The sequence below is a fragment of the Protopterus annectens genome, chromosome 6.part0, assembly GCF_019279795.1.
Source record: "Protopterus annectens isolate FY-2018-M chromosome 6.part0, PAN1.0, whole genome shotgun sequence".
Classification (NCBI taxonomy): Eukaryota; Metazoa; Chordata; order Ceratodontiformes; family Protopteridae; genus Protopterus; species Protopterus annectens.
This window is the reverse complement of record NC_056737.1, coordinates 308462593-308485857: the sequence shown is the minus strand read 5'-3', so window position 1 is coordinate 308485857 and position 23265 is coordinate 308462593. Positions and strand designations below refer to the sequence as shown.

Here is a 23265-nt window from a genome sequence, read left to right as displayed (position 1 = left end):
ACAGTAACAATGAAAGTCTCGGTTTGGTATTTGCTTTCCACAGGCGACACAATTGTTAACTTTTTCCGACATCTGTTCGAGTAAGAAAAAAGGATCCCCAACGGAGTACTTCGCTTTAGAAGACTTCAACTTCAATTCGGAAAACAAAAACTCAGGTAGCGGACGACCGGCACTTGTGCAAACTGCTTCTGCTTTGGGCTCCTCGGCAAGAAAGACTGATGTAATGGCATCAGCTGCCTTACTTTATACTACTGATGACCTGACATCAGTCCTTAAGCGACAGCAACCGACGCAGATATACTAAGCTTCTGGTATTCGGGTCGACTGAGGGCTACCCAGGCAAGGATAACCCAAATGTGATGACTGCAACAGTGAAGCACGAAGATCATCACTGATTTCTCCTGGCAAGCGAACCAGAAGACAATCCTCCTTTCTGGCTAAGGATCTCTAGATTATCTCCGAAGGAAAGATCTTCTGGTGGAGACCTGGGGGACACCTCCCCTTCATCGAAGTTACAATCTTAGGTTAAAGATTCCTGCAGGGAATCTATGTGCCTCCATTTGCATGACATCTTCTGGGGGACCTAGTCAGTGGGATAATCTGGAGAGGTATCATAAGGGAGGGGAGGTTCCTGTACAGGAATTGTCTGGAAGCTCAAACGAGCTGGGAAGTTTCTGTACAGGAGCTGTCTGAAAGCTAAAACGAGCTGACTATTCCAGCAGAATAGAATTATGAGGCTCAGAACTCAGACCTAATGGTGGAAGACGGGTAGTATCTGAAGAAATAATAGCAGACTGGAGACTCAGATGAGAAAAGGCCTTCTCCACCACCTCAAAAGCAGAAGGAGTGGGAAAAGACAAAGTCGGCCTCACCAGAACCAAAACTCTAGGTGCTGCCAAGTCCTGACTTTGTCCAGGCTCCTGCCATGTGGGAGGAGTTGCGTTATCCAGTGCCAATGCGCTGAGGGGAAAAGATAGCTCTGAAAACCTCAGAGTCAAAATGCACCCCCCCCCCAAAATCTGGTACCAAAGCTTTGGCTCCAGGACTTGTCCTGCTCTAGGGGCATCAGCACCAAATAAGTCAGGGAAGCAGCTGGAGTAGAAGACTTAAATGTCTTTGGATCTGACACATTGACTTTTGCGATTCTTAGATCAGAGGTCTCACAAACTTCTGGAGAGATTGGAGAAGGAGAAACAAGTTGATGAGAAACAGGCTGGAGGCTCACATATCTCCCATAAGCTCCAGGAGGACCTGATAAAAGATGATGTAGAAGGGGGACATGACATTCTCTATGGCGTCTCCTGTAAGAAGGGTGAAAGGGTGATTGGAGCCATGGAGAAATAGGCTATGGTGAGAAAAGTGGTCTACGGGTCCTAGGAGATTTCAGTATCCCCGACATGAGATCTGAAGGTGTTGGATCTTATTGTTTCGCTAATTTAGCTGGTGACTCCAAGGCTGGAACTGGTTTTGGAGAATGGGCAGGAGAGCATCTTCTGTGCTCCCTGGACTCCAAAGAAGTTTCATGTTTCTTTGTGGGGATCTGAGCCCCTGAAACAGAAGCAGCAGCAAAATGAAGCAACCCTTTTAAGACTAGTTTATGGAGGTGATCACTCAAGGCCAGAGAAATGAAGCCTGCACAAATCATAGGATCGTAGAAAGTTACTAGGCTAATGGCCCTAGGTCCTTTACAAACCTAGACAAGTTCTTACCCTTATTTTCACAATCAGCACCTACTGCCACTATCCAAGAGGGACACAGGTGGAACCCCCAGGGTGAATTTGCAGTCACCCATCCAATCATCTAAACTGCATTTGAAGAGGGCCAATGAGGTGCACTGTTTGACACGAAGTGCAAGTCTGTTGCAAATGTGTGGTAACCTCTGGGAGACAAATCTGTCCCTCCAGCAGTTTTTATTAATGTCACACACCAGGTTAAAGTCTTTAAGGCAGGTAACCAGTGTACCATTTGACTTTCAGATGTGAAGCATTTCCAATAATGCAGGAGCACAGACTGCCTTACATGCCAGGCAGAGATCACCTCTGGAGCAAGAAAAAAAGTTTCCCCAAAGGGGTACTTAGCTTTAATGAAGACTTCGGATCTGAAATTCGATTTCGAAAATCTCAGGAGTCGGCTGACCGGCACTTGCGAACTGCTTTTGCTTCAGGCACCGCACGGCAAGGAAGACTGAATAAAATGGCGTTGGCTGCATCTTTTATACCCCTGGCACACTGACATCAGGGAAGAGGCAAAAGCAACCGACGCCAGGCCAGGACTTTGGAATTCAGACAGACTGCGGGTAACCTGCCAGCAGGATAACCCAAGAGTAATGACTGCAACTGTGAAACACGAACATCAGTGATCTCAGATGATCCTCATAGGAAAAATGGTGAAGACCTTGAATTTTCCTTGTGAGGAACCTTTGTGGTTTCTCCAACTGATGCAGGTGCTTAGAAAAGTGCATACCAAAAGGGGCTTTGTACTCAATTATTGGCCTGATGAGGGAAGAGAACATGGAGGCTATAACTTCTGTTTTTCTGGAAGCAATGCCCTTACTTACGAGATGAGCAATACAGAATGCCCTTCTTACCGCTGTGGAGAAATGGTGGTCAATAGTACAGTTGTGTCAACCTGTGTGCCCAGATCTCTCACCACTGAGTGTGTACTTAAGGTGTTGCTACTGATGTGGTAGTTAGCAGAAACATCACTTTTATCAAAAGGAATGATCATAAATTGTTTTGCACGGAGTTTAAGGTCATGACTTTGGCACCAATCATTTGTTTGTGTAAGACCCTCTTGTAGGATGTCATTTTGAGATTCTATGACCACTCCCAGTTTGCAGTAGTCAGCAAACTGTCAGCCACAGACCTTTAGTTTTTGCTTGTATTTCGGAGAAACAGATTCCAAACAGGAGAGGTCCCAGGACTGATCCCTGTGGAACACCACTGGTTACAGGTCTGGATGTGGATTCCCTTATTTTGACTATATGAGTTCTATCAGTGAGCCAGTTAGTGACCCATCTAACGATACAAGGATCGATGCCTAGTTGGGCGAGCTTGTCAATGATGCCTGAGTGAGGGATAGTGTCAAAAGCTTTGGCTAAGCCCAGGTAAACTGTATGCACATATTTCCCCTCATCCAGGGCCTTGGTGACTGTCTCGAAGTAGTCCACTAGGTTTAACAGGCATGATCATTCTTTGACTACTCCAAACTGAGTAGGGTCAGGTGTTTGGAGATTACCTACACCTTTGTTGATAAGGTCCATGATGATTCGCTCCATGGCCTTGCAGAAAAGGCTAGTCAGGCTAATAGGTCTATAATTCCAGGGATCAGTGGAAGCACCACCTTTGTGAAAGGTAATAAACCTGACAACAGGTTTCAAGGTGGGTCACTCCTAAACAGTACACATACTCCCTGTGGGCATCAGAATTGGGTATCTTATGCCCACGAGTAGTACTTTTTAAAACCAGTTAGCTATTCAGCTATTTTAGCAACAAAGAAACTAGGCAACTTGGCACAAACTACAGAAAAGAAAAAATACCAACATTGGTACATGAGAAATACACTATGAAAGAGTAGGAATAAAATAAAGGAGAATACCAACAATGGTAAACAGTACTCTGGGAAAATGGGTTGGAAATAGAAAAACATCAAAGTCTAATACAGAAAATCCCAGGTAAAAGGTAGAAAGTCAGAAGAATTAACAAAATTCTACTTTTACTCACAAAAAGGCTTGAAAAGCTCCCCTAAAGCTTCACATTGCGCAATCCATGTTTCAGTAAAAAAAAGCGGCAAATGACATCTGAGGTATTACAGGGTTCTGAGGCATTATAGGCAAAGGGAGGAGCCTGAGAGTGAGAGTCGGATCCAAAAATCTAAGTGAATGCAGCCTAACCAGATCAGAGACCCATCATTTGAGGAATGAATGAAAATGACATCAGATACAGCAGTCTCTCCCATCACCTCCCAAATCTCCCATCCTCTCTCTGAGACTTTAGGCCTGAGGATTCACTTGGCAACAACCACTTTACAATCAGTTGTTTTGCTTTACTAGCAAGGTTCTACAACTGACTGCCTTAAAAATTTCCTAACATGAAATTCTACATACCCCTCCCTCATACACACCACACATAAGATGTTGTTTGCTGTGGATGGAGAGCAGCTGGAATTTGCACCTGCAAATTAAGTACTTTCTAAAGTCTCCCAACTCCTTTCTAGCCCATACTGGAAAAATGGCCTAACCACAGTCACTAATGGAACCACTGAGACTCAGAAAGACATGGGGAGGGTAAAAAGTACAGTTTTGTACCTAACATAAATGTAGATGTCCGATAGATATGCAACTGCAGTCATAACATACAGGTTGTCCTGCCTCAGGCAGCCCTCGGTCGGCCGAATTCCAAAGTCTGGGTCCGGCGTCGGTTGGTGTCGCCTCCTCTCCGACATCACAACGGCTGGAGTATAAAGGCATCGGCCGACGCCATCTTCTTCAGTGTTTCTTGCCCCAGATGCCAGGTGCCCTCCTAGGAAGGCTAAATTTGGTGAATGGATAAACAATTCCAAACATGCACAACAGTAATAAACAGATACACCATAGGAGATACCCCCAGCTAAAAGGAACAGGGGGAATGGACCCATAAAGAAAGAAAAGAGGGGAAGGAGGGAGGGAAAATCCGAATGCAGTTGCATATCTATCGGACATCTACATTTATGGTAGGTACAAAACTGTTCCAACAAATTACTGGAGCCACCACGATAGTAAAGAACTTTTATTTTAAACAGAACGAGCGCTTTCACGCACCTAACAAGTGCGCTTCATCAGGTTACAATGATTAATGAAAGAACTCCAATATATATATATAATCACGCCCTAGTTAATAAGCCTTTATGGCGGGTAAAAACAGATCTAATTAATCAATTAAAAAGGTAGAACTCAATTATATACAGCTTAAATAACTTTGTACCAAAGTCAGTGTTGTATACAACATTATCACATCTTACAAAAATAAAATAATATAAAAATCTGTCAGAGAATCTATACCTAATCAAATAACAAACCTCCTAGAAGGCTGTCTTAATATGAGGTATTATAAATCACAAACTACATTCATTGACTATCGCTCTTATAAAACATTATTAATATAGCATTAGATAGCCAGTATCGTATTTCATTTGTAACAAGATACTCTGCAAGAAAAAAGGCAGAGGTCCAAGATAGGTAAAAAGAAGGGGGGGGGGGAGTGGAAGAGAAGTGAGGATGAGGAAAGGTAAGGAAAAAAAAAAAAAAAAAAGTAAGAAATGGAGAAATAAGAAAGACGAAAAAGTACAGTTTTGTACCTACCATAAATGTAGATGTCCGAACTGGATAGCATCTGCAGTCATAACAAGTGGGTTGTCCTGTCGTCAGGCAGCCCTGCAGTCGGCCGGATTCCAAAGTCCGGGTCCGGCTTCGGCTGATGTCGCACTCCACCCGACGTCATCTCTGTTGGTCTTCGGGTATAAAAGCATCAGCCGACGCCATTTTCCTCAGTGTTTCTTGCCCCAGATGCCAGTAGCCCTCTTGCAGGCTAAAAATTTGGATAGATGCCAATGTTTCCAAATAGATAAAGGTAAACACAGCAATAAGCATATATGTACATATATACAAACAAATACACCATAAAGACTCCCCAACAGCTAGCTATTAGGAGGGTAAACACCCTAGGAGTACCACAGAGGGGAAGGAGGGAGGGTAATCCTGACTGCAGATGCTATCCAGTTCGGACATCTACATTTATGGTAGGTACAAAACTGTACTATGTCCTTCATGGATGCATCTGCAGTCATAACAAGTGGGTAGAATACCATAGCCAACTAGGGAGGAGGATAAAAGTAGATTATGGTGTGTTTAGGATCCCTTGCAGTACAGCAGTGGCAAACCCTGCTCGGGATCTGGAATATAGAGGCAAATTATAATGCTTGGCAAATGTATGCACGGAGGTCCAAGTAGCCGCCTCAATAATGTCTTTGGTTGCCACTCCTCGTAAGAAGGCTGTGGTAGTGGCTGTTGCCCTTGTAGAATGAGGTCTTATGTTCTGTGGAATTGGTTTTCCATGGAAGGAGTAACAGTATCGTATGCAATTTCCTATCCATTTGGAGATTGTCTGTTTGGAAATAGCTTTTCCTTCCCTTCCTGTTGCATAGGCTACAAAAAGTTGGTCAGTCTTTCTGCTATTTTTGTTCTGTCCAAGTAGTAGCGTAGCTGTCTATGTACATCCAAGGTATGCAGTATTCTTTCCCTCTGTTTTGTGGGTTGGGAAAGAAGGTAGGTAGGTGGATTGCCTGGTTTAAAGACACTCTGGATACCACCTTGGGCATAAATGTAGGATTAGTCCTCATGGACACTCTATCTTGGTGGAAGATTAGGAAGGGTTGCACTGCCATTAAGGCCTGTAGTTCTGAAACCCTCCTTGCTGAAGTAATTGTCAGTAGGAAAGCAGTTTTCCATGACAGGTGTTGTAGGTCTGCTGTTGCTGCTGGTTCAAAGGGTGATAGTGTCAACTTTTCTAGCACAAAGTTTAAATCCCAAGCTGGTAATGGTGGTTTCCTTGGAGGTTTTACATTCTTGATTCCTCTGAGGAACTGCCTGAGCAAAGGGTGCGAAAAAACAGGTGGATCAAAGCTGTATTCTGCTGAAATAGCTGATGCATGTATCTTGATGGAGGAGTAGGACAGGCCTGAATGAAGAAGTTCGGCCAGATACTCCAGAATGTTAGGCATATCTATGTTTGACACATCTTTTCCTCTTTCCGTACTCCAAATGACAAACCTTTTCCATTTTCCAGCATAGTTCCTTCTTGTTGAAGGTTTGCGTGCTTCAAGAATAATGTCTTTAACTCTTTGGGAAAGTTGTGGATTAGCTGCTGCTATATGATGTTCCATGCAGTCAGTTGCAGCGTTTTTAGGTTTGGATGTATGATGCTGTAGTTGTTCTGAGTTAACATCAAAGGCATCAGGGGTATTGGCCACATATTGTTCCGAGACATGCTCTTCAGTAGTGGGTACCAGTGTTGTCTTGGCCAGTTTGGAGCTATCAGGATTATCCTTGGACGTTCTTCCTTGATTTTTAGTAGTACCTTGTGTATCAAAGGAAGAGGTGGGAATGCATATGCTGTTAGGCCTTTCCAGTTGAAGGAGAGTGAGTCCACTTTCCATGCTAGTGGGTGGAATGTCCTTGTGCAGAATTTTTGAGCTGGTGATTGAGAGGTGATGCGAATAGGTCTATCTGTGGCATTCCCCATTTCTTGAGATGGTCTTGAAGATGTCCGGTGCAGCTTCCATTCGTGGGCATCCGAGTGGTTCTGCTTAATATGTCTGCTAGAGTATTGTCTTTCCCGGTACAAATATTGCCTGTAACTGAATGTCGTAGCTGAGTACCAGGGTCCACAGCTCCAAGTTCATTCTGCATAGGCAGTATGAATGAGTGCCTCCCTGTTTGTTGATGTACCACATGACTGTGGTGTTGTCTGTCCTTATCATCAACTGGCCCTCTTTGAGAAATGGTTTGAACTTTTGGATTGCCAGTTTTACTGCCAGCATTTCTTTTAGGTTGATGTGCAGGTGAAGTTGATCCTGTGTCCACAATCCTTGCACGCATTTGTCCAGCATGTGGGCCCCCCATCCTAGGTCTGAAGCGTCTGTTGTGATGGTCTGGCTTGGCTGACATCTGCGAAAGGGTAGGCCTGGGTTTGACTGGCATGCCTGAGCCCACCATAGGAACTCCTGTTTTAAGCATGGAATTAGTGGGATTTCTGTTTCTAGACTGTGTCTGTGTTGGGACCATAAATTCTTTAGGTACCACTGTAGTTTCCTCATATGTAGTCTGGCAAATGGGACCAAGATTATGCATGATGCCATGAAGCCCAAGGCCTGCAGAACTTTTCTTGCTGTTAACTTGTTCAGTTTTGTTAGTGCCAAGAAGTAAAGAGGAAGTTCTTTTTGTTTTTCTGTAGTCAGGAATGCCATTTGTTGTACTGTGTCCAATTCAGCCCAAGAATGTCCTTGTTTGGGATGGTATCAGCCTTGACTTTTGTAAATTGACTGTGTATCCCAGTCCTTGTAGCAAGTAAATGACCCTTTGTAAATCTGTTGTCAGCTTGCTTTTGTTGTCCCCTTGTAGCAGGCAGTCGTCCAGGTATGGGTAAATTTGAATTCCTGTAGTCTGCAATGGCGATTACTGATGCCAGGCATTTTGTGAATACTCTGGGCAGTAGATAAGCCAAAGGGCAATGCTGAGAATTGATAGTGCTCTGATCCTGCAAGAAATCTGAGGTATCTTCTGCAGATTGGTCGAATGGGGACGTGCAGGTATGCCTCCTTGAGATCTAGAGTTACCAGCCAAGACTCCTTGCCCAGCATGGGAAGAAGTTGCTGTAGGGTCAGCATTTTGAATTTTGGGACAATGATGTATGTATTTAAGGTGGACAGGTCGAGAATTGGTCTCCAACTTTTTCCTTTCTTGGAACTAGGAATAGTCTGGAGTAGAACCCCTTTCCTTGTTCTGCTGTTGGCACTCTTTCCACAGCTCTCATGTTTGCTAACTCCATTATCTGGCGTAGAGCCTCTGTTTTTTGATTTGGAGGTAGATTTGGCATTCCTCTTTTGACTGGTAAAGTGTGGAAGTGAAACCGGTAACCGTGATCTATGGTTTGTAAAATCCACTTGTCTTTTGTTATGTAGTGCCAGTTCTTTGAAAATAAGGTTAACTTTCCGCCTAGAGGAGCTGCTATTTGTTCCCTGGTAGGCGGATTTAGGATTAAGTCACTGTGGTTGTGCTGATGTAGTGGCAGTGGCTGTGTCTGTGCCTCTGTTACCTTGCCAATGTCGTCCTCTGTAGGCACCTCCTCTGGATTGGTTTCTGCCTCTGGAACGTCTATTCCTGCCCCTTTGAAATTTTGTGGAGTCAGGAAAGGACCAATTTTGGCAGGCCAGTTCCTGCTAAACCTTGGGGGTTGAACCTGCAAGAAATCTTTAACAGTTTGAACAGATTTTGCCTTTTCTTCCATTTTCTTCATAACCTGCTGGGCAGGTGTACCAAACAAACTTGTCTTGTCCATAGGAGCATCTAGCAACTTAGCTTTAACATGATCCGGTAAAGCTTGTTCCTTTAGCCATGCATGCCTTCTTATCACTGTGCCTGTCATGGCTGATCTAAATGAAGCCTCCAGTGCATCATAGCCACATTTTAAGGAATGGTTGCTAACCTGTTGTATGTTATTTACCATCTCTAATACATATTTCTTATCAAGAGATTCATCAGTGGTTAGTTTTTAGTTAACTGATCAAGCATAAACTCTTGGTATTGTATCATGTGAAACTGACAGTTTAAAGCTCTAGCTGAGAGAGTAGCTGAAGTGTAGACCTTTTTACCCCATCTGTCTAGTGACCTTGCTTACCTTTCAGAAGGAATAGGGTTTTAGCTGTGGTCGGCTACTGCCTTGGGACCCTGGGATATAGTTTCTGGGTCTGCAAGTGGGGCCTTGTAAAGGTGGTGATGAGTATCTGGCACCCTGTAAAATCTGTCTGGTTTGGCAGGGGCTGGGGTAAAGAATCTGGAGCGGAGCAAACATCATTGAAAGCATCATCCACCACAGAGAGAACAGGAGGTATAGCTAAGGGCCTGTGCTGTGGGAGGTGCAGAAAGGTCCTAAGTCTTTTCTGGAGTCTGAAAAATCCTGTTGCTGCCATTGGAACTGTTCTCATGGCATGCAAGGTTTCCCCAAAGGAGAATTCTTCTGGTGGGGAAGCAGCTGGAATGGATTCTTCAGCATCAGAATCTTCAAAATTGGAGAAGGGAGCCTCAGGCTGGTCAGTTATGTCTGATTCATCAGCAGAATCATCAGAAGACACTGGCTCAGGGGCTCTGCCCTAGGTCTCTTCTCTGGGGCTGAGAGGCCCTGTCTGGGTGAGATTGAGATCCTCTAATTAAAGAAATTAAATCTTCTGCCAAAGAAAGCATTTGAGAACTAGAAGAGGGCCTGGATGTGGGGGGGTTTAACAGGCACTGTTTTAGTAGTCTTGGCTGCTTTAGCCCTGGCGAAGGCCTTAATGGACATGGCAGCTGGAGGCCTAGCAGCACCACGTGCTGGGGTAGAGACATCCAAGGGGATGGTGTCTGATAAGTCAACCACCGTAGTGGGTAAAATTTCTGAGGTCGATTCAAGAGTTGTAGCAGGGGCCTCAGTTGAAAGAATAGGTTCAGCTGTACTTTGAGCAGTTTTCCCGGTTTCGGCCGAAACCGAGACACTCGCGGTTTGCTTTACCGTGGTTTCGGCCGAAACCGCGGACCGCGAGTGTCGGTCTTTATCTTTGCGTTTTTTGGGGGTAGTCGGAGGATCCGACGGCATAATGTACGCAAAATCAGAACCGAAAAACTGTTCTGCAAACTCCGACCGACGCCTAAGCGTTCGTCGGTTGAAAGAGGCACAGGCCGAACAGGCTGCTACGTCGTGGGCTGGGCCTAAACAAGGCAGACAGTAAGAGTGGAACTCTTTAGGAGGTATTTGTTTCCCACAGGTTAAACAATTGTTAACTTTTTCTGACATCGGCTGAGGCAAGAAAGAGTCCCCAACGGGTACTTAGCTTTAGAAGTCTTCAAGTAGTATTCGGTAGAAGTAATCTCTGGATCCGACCGACCGGCACTTGCGAACAGCTTCTGCTTGAGCCACGGCAAGAAAGACTGAGGAAAATGGCGTCGGCTGATGCTTTTATACCCGAAGACCAACAGAGATGACGTCGGGTGGAGTGCGACATCAGCCGAAGCCGGACCCGGACTTTGGAATCCGGCCGACTGCAGGGCTGCCTGACAACAGGACAACCCACTTGTTATGACTGCAGATGCATCCATGAAGGACATCAATAAAATCATATTGGTATACATTATTTACCTAAGCTATAACCACTATATCTAAATAAAACATTGATATATATCAAATATGGTTATACAAACCAAATGACTAAGCAAGACAACAACCAACTCAATTCTATAAAAACAAGAAAATACATCCATCTCTCTATAAGCGACCCATCTGAGGCCAGTCAATCATTCAAAATACATCACAAAAAATGAAGCATAGAATAGCTTAACATGTGCCGCAGTTCTATTTAGAATAAAGCGACGAAACATCAGAGAAGGGCAGGTCTAATGCTGAGTGAAGTGTTAAGGCCAGGTTCCAAGTGTGCCCTAAGTGTCAAAATCCATCTTAACTCAAATAATTCTAGGGTTCCTAATGTATCCCCTTCCCGTTTATTAGGGTATAAAATCTGAAGAACCCTGAATCTAAAACCATGGGCCGGAAACATCTGACAATGTCGAGCCAATACATTATTATCATTCATTTTCCGTATATCGTATATGTGGTTATAAACCCGATCTTTAAATCTACGTGTTGTCAGGCCCACATAGTATACGTCACAGCAGTCACATGTGGCTAAATAAATTACATTGGTGGTGTCACATGTGGCATAAAAATTGGGGGTGAAGTTCACACCCAGTTCCCTATTCACATATCTCTGTTCTTTGGTAATATATTTACATATACAGCATTTTTTGCAGGGAAATGTTCCTAGTCTATAATTAGCTCTTACATCTATAGGTATATAGGAAACTTTTTCCTTGCATAAGATCCTTTTTAGGTTAAAACAATTATTGTATCTGAACATAGGATATTTACCTACTATATTCAATAATTCCTTGTTCATACTTAATAGTTTCCAATTCCTAATCAAAATTTCTTTAATATACTTGATGTCATTGGTGTATTTGATGTCATATTGCACTATGCCCTTCTGTGATCTAACATGGTTTCCATATAGATATCTCTTCACAGAACTCATTTCGGGAACATTTAAGTAATTGTTTCCACAATTCATGACAAGATGGGTAGGATAACCTCTATTCACAAAACATTGTCCCTGGAAGTCTAAAAGACGTTCTTTCTCACTATCAGTATTACAGAGTTTAGCAACCCTAGCCATCTGGTTCTTAACAACATTAGGAAAGATGTGCCTAGGGTGCATACTCTCATAATGTAATATCCCATTTTTCCAACAGGGTTTCCTGTATAGAGATGTAAAAAACTCATTCTTGTCATTTTTAACTATAGTAACATCAAGATAGTTGATACTAGTCAAGGAAACCTCATGTGTAAAGCTCAAAAATGAGGTGGTATCCCCCATATAATTTACAAAATCCTGCAGGGATTCGATAGTCCCATTCCAAAAAAGAATGATATCGTCTACAAACCTCCTATAATAAATGGCTTTGTTAACAAAGTTCTCTTCATTAAAAATATGTGCCCTCTCCCATTCATACACTGCTAGATTCGCATAGGCATTAGCACAAGGGGTGCCCATGGCAACCCCCCATGCCTGCCTATACATGTTATCCCGAAATATGAAGACATTATTATTTAATATCAGATCAAGCAAGGTACAGATAACAAATTGCTCATCATTACTGATACTACCACTTTCATTAAGGTGTTTCCTGACTGCCTCTATACCGAATTCATTCGGTATACTCGTAAATAAACTCTTGATGTCAAGCGTGACCATAAGAGTGTCAGATGTTACCCTATCCAATAGTGATGTCTCTTTTAGATCATCTAAAAGTTTATATGAATTTTTCAAGATCGTAGGTACCATCTCAACTAAAGGACCAATTTTTGATTGCACATATTTTGATGCATTTTCAGTTGCCCATGATTTGCCTGATACTATCGGCCGTAAGGGTGGTGGATAGATTCCCTTATGTACTTTGGGCAACCCCTTTATTAAAGGTATCAAGGGTGCCTCAATATCCAGAAACTCATAAAGGGATTTATTAATGCATCTAGACATTAGAAGGTCGTATAAAGTGTCATGGACATTCCTAATGATTGATACAACCCCTGATTTACCTATTGGAGAATATGCAACATCGTCATTAAGCATGTCATTCATCCAATTATCATATGTCATAGAATCCATTATTACAACACCCCCCCCTTTTATCGGCAGGTCTAAACATCAGGTTACTGTCTTTACAAAGGGCATCCAAGCTCTGTTTCTGGGTCGCATTCAAGTTCACGAACAGCTTTTTGTGCCGCTTTTCACTAAAATAAATATAAAAATCATGTTCGCAAGCTCTCTGAAAACTGTCAACTGAGCTCGGTAAAGATGGCACATATGAGCTCTTCCTTTTCAACTCAGCAATATTATAATCATGCTTCGCATAGGCTGAGTCTTTAAAAAGTAACTTGAGAGCTACTTTTCTAGTGAATTTACGAAGCGCAATCAATGTGTCCGATAATTCACTCCCTCTAGAGGGAATGAAGGAAAGCCCCTTGTTGAGTACCGAACAGTCAATGTCAGTCAGTGGTCTAGAAGACATGTTAAAAAACAGGGTGTTTAAAACTTCTTTTTTCTGATCCCCCAATTCTCGCCGGACATCTTGCGCTTGCCTCTTCCCCTGCTTGTGGAGCGTGTCTGCGCCCGTTGTTTATGAAGGGAGTTTAAAGCATGGGTCGCTTTATGAGCATTATTAGTCTGATGTATCACCTCTTTGGGTCTCGCTCCTCCAGTTGTAAAATTCAAACCCTGTTGATTACAGGGTAAAGAGGAGGTAGTTGGTGTTATATCCCCATCAATTTGTGACAAATTCAAAGCAACACTGTTAGGTGTATTATGGTTTGGCTCAGTTCTACTGGTCGCGCTAATAACATCATGAGCTGTTGCATTATTTTGGTCAATGACTTCACTTGAAGCAGCCGCTTCATTAAATCTTGGCCATAGGAAGATATGGCCAGATTGAAAGTCATTACAGTCACGTTTTAGCTTTCTAAGCTTAGTTTGCTCCAGCTTATTACTGTAAAAAGTCAGTTGTTTCAACATGTTATTTATTCTAGTCACACAAAAGTCACTTTTAAACTGTGAAATCAGAACCTTGTGCTCACCTTCAACCTTACTTATAAGGTTCTCCTCTATAGGCAAGAAGTATTCAATAAGTAGCTTTAAATAGTTGTATCCAAGATCCAAATTCAGCTGTTGCCATTTTCGTAGGAGCTCGGGGTGTGCTTCTCCGTAGCTCGGCATGCAGAGAACCCGCATGCCTCGCGGGATGACTTTGAAGTGTAAGCATGCCTCCAGATGTTTCCTTTGCCAGATAAGCCTATGGAGCTTATACAGGTCATTTTCTAGGCTCCTTAAGGCTGTATAAAATTCTTGCACATTTTCCGTATTGGTATTTACCGCTAACGGAGTAGTAGCTTTGTTGTCATAATCAAGCAGAGGATTCTCTCTTTGGTGAAACAGTTCATTCCAATTAGGTACAGTGTCAATATTACCCGGAACGTAGTCGAGCTCAATATTTGGTATATCCATCGTGTGCTGATGAGCCAGGAACAAGAGCAAGGAAGCCAAAACCAAAAGCACGAAACCCAGCACAAACATCCAAAGGTACCAGCAAAAATAAACGGCAGAATATTCCAACAAATTACTGGAGCCACCACGATAGTAAAGAACTTTTATTTTAAACAGAACGAGCGCTTTCACGCACCTAACAAGTGCGCTTCATCAGGTTACAATGATTAATGAAAGAACTCCAATATATATATATAATCACGCCCTAGTCAATAAGCCTTTATGGCGGGTAAAAACAGATCTAATTAATCAATTAAAAAGGTAGAACTCAATTATATACAGCTTAAATAACTTTGTACCAAAGTCAGTGTTGTATACAACATTATCACATCTTACAAAAATAAAATAATATAAAAATCTATCAGAGAATCTATACCTAATCAAATAACAAACCTCCTAGAAGGCTGTCTTAATATGAGGTATTATAAATCACAAACTACATTCATTGACTATCGCTCTTATAAAACATTATTAATATAGCATTACATAGCCAGTATCGTATTTCATTTGTAACAAGATACTCTGCAAGAAAAAAGGCAGAGGTCCAAGATAGGTAAAAAGAAGGGGGGGGGGAGTGGAAGAGAAGTGAGGATGAGGAAAGGTAAACAAACTGTACTATGTCCTTCAAGAATGCAACTGCAGTCATAACATATGGGTTGAATACCATAGCCAAGCTGGGGGTGGATGGAGCTAAGAAAAGGATGGTGTAGCTAAAATGCCCTGCAGGACTGCCGAAGCAAAGCCTGCTCGGGATCTGGAGTATAAAGGCAGGTTGTAGTGTTTGGTAAATGTATGCACGGAGCTCCATGTAGCAGCCTCTAGAATGTCCTTCGTAGCCACTCCTCTTAGGAAAGCTGTGGATGTGGCTATAGCTCTGGTGGAATGTGGCCTAATATTGGCTGGCACACTTTTTCCATGGTAAGAATAGCAGAATCTGATGCAGTGTCCAATCCATTTTCAAATTGTTTGCTTGGAGATTGCTTTTCCTTGAATTCCAGCAGCATAGGCTACAAACAGCTGGTCAGACTTTCTGGTGGCCTTAGTTCTATCCAAGTAGTAGCGTAATTGCCTGTGTATGTCCAAGGTATGCAGCAGTCTTTCCCCTCTATTTTGAGGATTGGGGAAGAAAGTGGGAAGGTGAATAGCTTGATTTAGAGACACCCTGGAAATTATCTTTGGCATGAAAGAAGGATTTGTTCTTAGAGAGAGACTGTCCTGATGAAAGATGAGGAAAGGAGGTACTACCATGAGTGCCTGTATCTCCGAGACTCTTCTTGCTGATGTGACTGCCAATAGAAAAAACGTTTTCCATGATAGAAATTGCATCTCTGAGGTTGCTGCTGGCTCAAAGGGAGGAAGAGATAATTTTTCCAATACAAAATTGAGGTCCCATGCAGGTACTGGTTGTTTTCTGGGAGGCTTGATATTCTTTATCCCTCTCAGGAACTGTCTTAGCAAAGGATGCGAGAACACTGCTGGATCAGAATTGTATCTTGCTGAGATTGCTGAGGCATGAATCTATGGAAGAATATGAGAGTCCAGAATGAAACATTTCTGCCAAATATTCCAATATCTGAGATATACTCAGTACTGTTGTATCCTGACCCCTGTTGGCAGTCCAGATGGTGAATCTCTTCCACTTGGCTGAATAGGTTTTCCTGGTGGAAGGTCTGCGTGCTTCCAATAAGATGTCCTGAACTCTCTTGGAAAGAGTGGAAGCGGAAGGAGTTAAGGTAACCTCCAGGCTGTCAGATGTAATGTTTTCAGGTTTTGGTGAACAGTCCTGTAGTTGTGTTGTGTTAGGAGCAGGGGCCATAGGGGCAGAGGCTACGGTTTGGACCGAGTTATGCTCAACAGCAATGGGTACCAGTGTTGCTTTGGCCAGTCTGGAGCTATCAAAATGCCTGTTGGTTGTTCTGCTTTGATCTTCAGGATCACCTTGGTCAACAATGGCAGGGGAGGAAAATGCATAAATTTTTAGGGAATTCCAGCTGAAGGAGAGTGCATCCGTTGTCCAGGCTAGAGGATGGTGGGTCCTGGGTACAGAACTTGTCAAGGTGATGATTCGTGTGAGATGCAAAGAGATCTATGTCCGGTCTTCCCCATGTCTTTGTTATTTGTGAGAAAATGTGGGGATGCAGCATCCATTCGTGTGGATCCAAGAAATTTCTGCTCAGCTTGTCCGCCAGTACATTGTCCTTGCCTGGCACAAACTGGGATTGCAGGTATATCTTCAGACTCAGTGCTTTTTCCCAGAGATTCATTGTTAGTCTGCAGAGGGGGTATGAATGAGTCCCTCCCCGCTTGTTTATATACCACATGACAGTGGTGTTGTCTGTCCTTATTAGTAAATGTCCTAGTTGCAGTGATTTTTCGAAACTCTCGATTGCATGTATCACTGCCAACATCTCTTTTTGGTTTATGTGCAGATGTCTTTCCTTTGGTGTCCATTGACCTTGAACGCATCTGCCCTCCATGTGCGCCCCCCCATCCATGATCTGAGGCGTCTGTTGTAATTATTTGACCTGCTTGAGGTCTGTTGAAAGACATGCCTTTGTTTAATTGACTTGCTTGAGCCCACCACAAGAATTCTTTTTGCAGACATGGAATAAGTGGGATTACGTCCTCTAGGCTTTGGCTGTGTTGGGACCATAAGCTTTTCAAATACCATTGCAGCTTTCTCATATGAAGTCTTGCCAAAGGTATCAGAAGAATGCATGATGCCATGAATCCCAGGGCCTGCAGGAGCTTCCTTGCAGTCAGCTGGGAGAGCTGTGCTAGGCCTTTGAAGTATTCTGGTAACTGCTGTTGTTTTTCCTCTGTGAGGTAGGCCATTTGTGTTTGTGTGTCCAGTTTGGCTCCTAGGAAAATAATCTGTTGGGATGGCAGTAGTCTTGATTTCTGAATGTTGACGGTGTATCCCAAGGCCTGTAGTAATTGCATGACATAGTCCAAGTTTTTTATTAAGGTTTGTTTGTTGTCTGCTTGTGAGGCAGTCGTCCAGGTAGGGGTATATTTGAATTCCCTGGAGTCTGCAGTGTGCCACTACTGATGCCAGGCATTTCGTGAACACTCTGGGCGCAGTAGATAAGCCAAACGGCAATGCTGAGAATTGATAATGCTCTGTCCCTGTAAGAAATCTGAGGTATCTTCTGCAGCTTTGTCTGATTGGGACATGCAGGTATGCCTCCTTGAGGTCCAGAGTAACCAGCCAAGACCCCTTGCCCAGCATGGGAAGGAGTTGCTGTAATGTCAGCATTTTGAACTTTGGCACAATGAGAAAGGTATTTAGAGTAGACAAGTCCAGTATAGGCCTCCATTTGTTTTCCTTTCTTGGAACAAGGAACAGTCTTGAATAAAATCCCTGGCCTTGTTCCTGAGGAGGTACCTTTTCTATTGCTTTTACACTTAATAGCTTTGAAACTTGAATGAGTGCCTCTGCCCTTTGATGGTGTAGCAGGTTTGGCATGCCTTGTCGGTAAAGTATGGAAGTGGAATCTGTAACCCTTGTCTATTAAATCCAGAATCCAGTTGTCCTTGGTTAAGATATGCCAGTTTTCTGAGAATAAGGATAATTTTCCACCCAAGGGTGCTTCTCTCTGAGCCCTTGTAGGCGGTATGAAAGTCAAGTCATTGTTGTTGTCCTTGTGGTGCAGCTGGACTGGCTGCAGCACTTCTTTGATTTGTAGGTCGCCATTGGCGGCCCCTGTAGGAGCCTCGGTATTGTCCTCGGCCACGCCTGTTCTTTCCCCTTTGAAACTTGTCCGAGTCTGGGAAGGACCAATTCTTTGAGGGCCAGTTTCTACTAAATCTGGGTGGCTGAACCTGGAGGAAATCCTTGACTGTCTGTACTGACTTAGCTTTTTCCTCAATGGACTTCAACACATCTTGTGCATTAGCACCAAAAAGCCTCTGTTTTTCCAGAGGTGCATCAAGTAACTTTACTTTGACATGGTCTGGCAGTGGCTGATTTTAACCAAGCATGTCTACGTATCACAGCCCCAGTCGTAGCTGCCCTACATGAAGCCTCCAATACATAACCACACTGAAGAAAATGATTGTTAACCTGCTGAGTGTTATGTATGTGATCCTGCAATGCCTTCCTATCAATAGGCTCAGGAGAGGCTAACTTTTTCTGTAAATCATCCAGTAAAAAATCCTGGTACTGAAACGTATGAAAAAGGCAGTTAAGTGACCTCATGGCTAGGGTGGTAGAGGTATAAACTTTTTTACCCCATCTCTCCATAGACCTAGCTTCCCTATCTGCTGGCAAAGGATTCTTGGCAGTGGAGGTAGCCACTCCCTTGGGACCCTGTGAAATAGTTTCTAAATCCACTGAGTGGGCCTTAAAGAGATGTTTGTGAGTGTCAGGGACTCTGTAATATCTGTCTGGCTTGACAAGAGCAGGGGGGAGAGAATCAGGGTTAGCACTGGAGTCGGAGAAAACATCATCCAAAACATCCATCACAGGAGGAATAGCTAAAGGTCTGTGCTGGGGAAGCTTTAGGAAGGTATGTAGCCTTTTCCTGGAATCAGACAATTCCTGACCCTGCCATTGGAAATGTTCCCTCATTGAGTGCAGGACTTCACCAAACGAGAAATCCTCTGGAGGAGAGGCAGAGGGAATTGATTCCTCAGCATCAGAGTCCTCATAGGCCTGGAAGGATTCTTCTTCAATATCTGAATGCTCAGAATCCCCAGAGGCCTCATCTGAAGAGAGGTTTTCAGTCTGCTCAGTTCTAGGCCTTTTCTCTGCAGGAGGCTGAGAACCTCTGTCTGGGTGAGGCTGAGACCCCCTGATAAGGGAAATAAGGTCTGCAGCAAGAGACATTATCTGTTTATCAGAGAAGGGGGCCTGGACAGCAGGTTTAGGATGAGCCTTGGCCTGGCTGGCAGCCTTAGCACGTGCAAAGGCCTTGATGGACATAGATACAGGAGGCCTAGCAGCCCCACGTGCAGGAGTGACCTTGTCCACCGGAATGGTGTCAGGTAAATCAAGAACTTCGGTTTCCGGAGGGAAATCAACGACCGGTACCGGAGAGGTCTCCGGGACCGAAGGACAAGTTAACGCTGTGTCCTCGACCTGGAGCGGTTGAATTACCACTTCCGCAGGGACCGAAGCACTAGCGGAGGGTCTAGGAGTAGTATCGGTAGAGGACGCGGGCCGAGGAAGCCGGTCCTGGTCCTTCTGTTTTTTGGAAGATTGAGCTGTCGGTTCATCCGACGACATGATATACGCAAAGGATTCGCCGAAAAAGTCTTCAGCAAATTCTGCCTGACGCCTGAGAGTGCGCTTATTTAAGCAAGCACAAGCAGCACAGGCAGAGACGTCATGGTCTGGGCCCAGGCAAGGAAGGCAGTAAGAATGGAAGTCCTTATGAGGTATTTGTTTACCACAAGACAAACAATTATTAACTTTCTCAATTTGTTCTGACATCGGCTGAGGCAAGAAAAAATGTTCCCTAACGGGGTACTTAGATTTTAGATGACTTCGGTACTGAAAACACAGGAGCTGACCGACCGGCACTTGCGAACTGCTTCTGCTTTGGGCACAGCGCGGCAAGAAAGACTGAAGAAGATGGCGTCGGCCGATGCCTTTATACTCCAGCCGTTGTGACGTCGGAGAGGAGGCGACACCAGCCGACGCCGGACCCAGACTTTGGAATTCGGCCGACCGAGGGCTGCCTGAGGCAGGACAACCCATATGTTATGACTGCAGTTGCATTCTTGAAGGACATCAGTGGTAAATTAAGCCAACAGAACCATTCTTTCCAACAGCCTTAAGCTAGCTAGCAACACTGCCTTGAAGGTGCAAAACCCTAAAGGCCGACCTGACTGGAAACAAAGGACTAAAAACTCACCACATAAACTACATAATCTGTTTGCATAAACAGAAATAAATAACTTAAATTTAAAGATAATGGCCAAGTAATTCACCAACCAGCACGAGATTTCAGTTCCAAAGAGGTCTGGGATTACCTCTCAATAAGAGGAAAGTAGATGCAGCAAATAAGACAAGTTGAAATGCGAACGTGCAGTACATTATGGGAGCAGTAGAGAGAGTTTAAACTTGGGGAAATCTAGATGTTGAGAGACAAGTGCTTGGTGGCAACCAGCCCCTTTGCTGAAGTTGATGGACTAGATCATGCGGGATTCCACACACTACACCTCTGAGATGGAATAAGTCCGTAACCTAGGAAATAGTTTATAAATGGGTGCTGAAAGTTCTTGGTTTTCAAAACAAGGAATTAAGAAAACAGTCACTTAGTATAGGAATTAAGAAAACAATCACTTAGTATAACCAGCATTACGAGTCCATGAGTGTTATTAATTATAACTTTCAACACATTAAGACAGGCTACAATGCCCGAAGAAGAGCATTATGTAGACACTAGAATACTGCTCGAGTTATGTACTTATAACTTCAGCTTACCTCCTTTTTAAAACTTCTCGCTTCTCTATTCTGTTGAAGAGTTCTTGCTCTCTTTCTTTCTCTGTCATCTGTTCTAACCTTGCTCTGTCTTCCTCATCTCCCATGAAGTCTTCACCATATCCATCATGGAATTCCTCCTCTCCTGAAGAAGACTCAGAGTCTGAGCTAGAAGAAGAGCTATTGCTGTCAGAGTCAGACACCTCACCTACAAAACATCAAAAAACAAGACATAAGATGGAGGCAAAAGCTGATGCATGTCTACATTAGTCAAGTTACCCTAAACTAACCTGTTTGCATTTATGAGGTCCCTGGTGCATATATTGACTCTTGCCTTAACTCAACTTTTCTATTCCACAAGTAAGTTAAGTTATTTTGTATCACAACCATTATTCCCCCATCAAATGATAATGGAATGCATACAATAAATTTGTTTTACTTATAGTGAAAGCCCCCCCAACCACTCCTAGATTAATATTAGAAATGGGGATATTTTCCCCTCACTTAAGCAAAGATCTCAGCCATCAACTACCTGTACACTGAACACACAAATGTACACATGCGTGTGTGTGTGTGTGTGTACTGTTCACTGAAAGAAAACAGTGTGAGCTTAAACATTCACTTTATGTTTGAATATACATTTGGTTGAGTGGTGGAAGTGACAAAAGATGGATTTATAGAGGCAAGTGTAGATATGATAACAGGAGTGCATGCGCAAGTGTTAGCAGGTCAGGTTTACAGTAAGGGGATAAATGTAGTTATTTTTAGCATATATAAACATCTTTATTAATATCATACACTGAATGTGTACTCCTGTCCCTATACAATTATGAAAGAGGAAAAAAAGTTTTGTTTTCCTTTTTTCACATTATACAAATAAGATTTGTTTTCCTTTTTTCACATTATACAAATAAGATTTTTTTGTCTTAATCACTTAATTTAAGATTACATAAAACGGTTCCGATCTTGCCTTCTCTGAAATATCAGCTCTCCTGAACATTTTTCTGTCTGTAGTCTTCCCACAGATTCCATTTTTTGTCTACTCAGTTGACTCCTTTACTAAAGATCACACATCCATCTCTTACCTCCTTAACATTCAACAATTCTATTACAGTTGATTATGCTTTTGACTTCCCTTGCCAGGTAAATTGTTTTTTGGCAGCCAATAGCATTAAACTTAGAAGGGCCTTACTGTGTTTATCTCTAGGCAATTCAGCTTCTATGCCCCAGCTCAAAATAATCATTTATTTGCATAAAATAATTTGTTCTCCCAACATTTCAAACAAAGTACTCTGTAAAGAATTTCTTAAATCTTAACGCACTGCATTCTCAAAAAAACATGTTTCCCCAGATACTCCTCCGTTTCCCATCACACCTCCAGCAATTGCTGCCTAGCTGTGGAAAAATTCTCTGAAGTCTACATTGAGTATTAAAAACCCATGTGAGCACTTCCATGCAAAAATCCTAAGCCTTCTAACATTTTTTGTACTTGGGGACCATACAAATATCAGGTTTACTTTCATAATGTCGCTCACATATAATCGACTGGCCACATCACCAAACAGTTTCCGCAAATCTTTTAAATGTCGAAAAAACTTTGAATTTCGACATTTCCAAACACACTACACCAGTGCTAACATGGGTCAAAAAGGGGGCGAGATTTTGTCGTTCAGAAATTTGGTGTTCGACATTCTGAAGAGTCGCAGTTCAGTATTTGCGGAAGCAGGGTCGACCATAATGTGATCAGCAATATGAAGGTAAACCCAAATATCCTCTGACTGTGTCTTTGTATAATGCCTTTCACTTCTCTTCCCAGTCTTTTCTACCCACTTCTGATTGGGGCAGATGTAGTTATGGGACTGTGTTTAAGTGCTTGCAGTTTAGGGTTACAGGAAGGGCTAGGTAACGGGACATGCACAGTGTTGCACAAATGTGTTACTGTGTAGAGTACCCATCTTTTTGTCTTGCATAGGGGTAGTGTTACAGAAAGCATGTACCTCTGAACCATCTTACTAATGCATACTAACCCTAACTCTGCCGACACACCATTGTTAACCGTATACCTTACCTTGGAAAAACCCTTAAATTAAAACCACCACTATTCAGACAAACTGTGTGTTGATGTCATCGATTCCAGCTTATCAAACAATCTCTCAACATTGCAAATATTTTGTATAGACCCATACATACACACACCTTTGTGTATGTATATAGTTGTAGGTCATTTCAACAAACTCAATTTATCTAAACACAACTTACCTAATAACTCATCTAAACTAGCACAACTCAGAACTAAACACAGAACAAATGTTTTTGAGCACTGTAAAATGATTTTTGATAGCTATCAGGAGTTTTCTTAAAGATGTACAAGTAATATTGCAGATAGTTTTATTACGATG

The 23265-nt window shown here is 42.9% G+C and overlaps 1 protein-coding gene across 1 annotated transcript in view; it reads right to left on the bottom strand.

Moving 5' to 3' along the window:
* The window catches only part of RTF1 (RTF1 homolog, Paf1/RNA polymerase II complex component), a 2150039-nt gene that overhangs the window by 1874754 nt on the left and 252020 nt on the right, over positions 1 to 23265 (bottom strand). The window contains exon 4 of the mRNA XM_044074060.1: positions 20870 to 21074. Coding sequence (XP_043929995.1) covers positions 20870 to 21074 — 205 coding nt within the window. The remainder of the gene's footprint in view (positions 1 to 20869; positions 21075 to 23265) is intronic.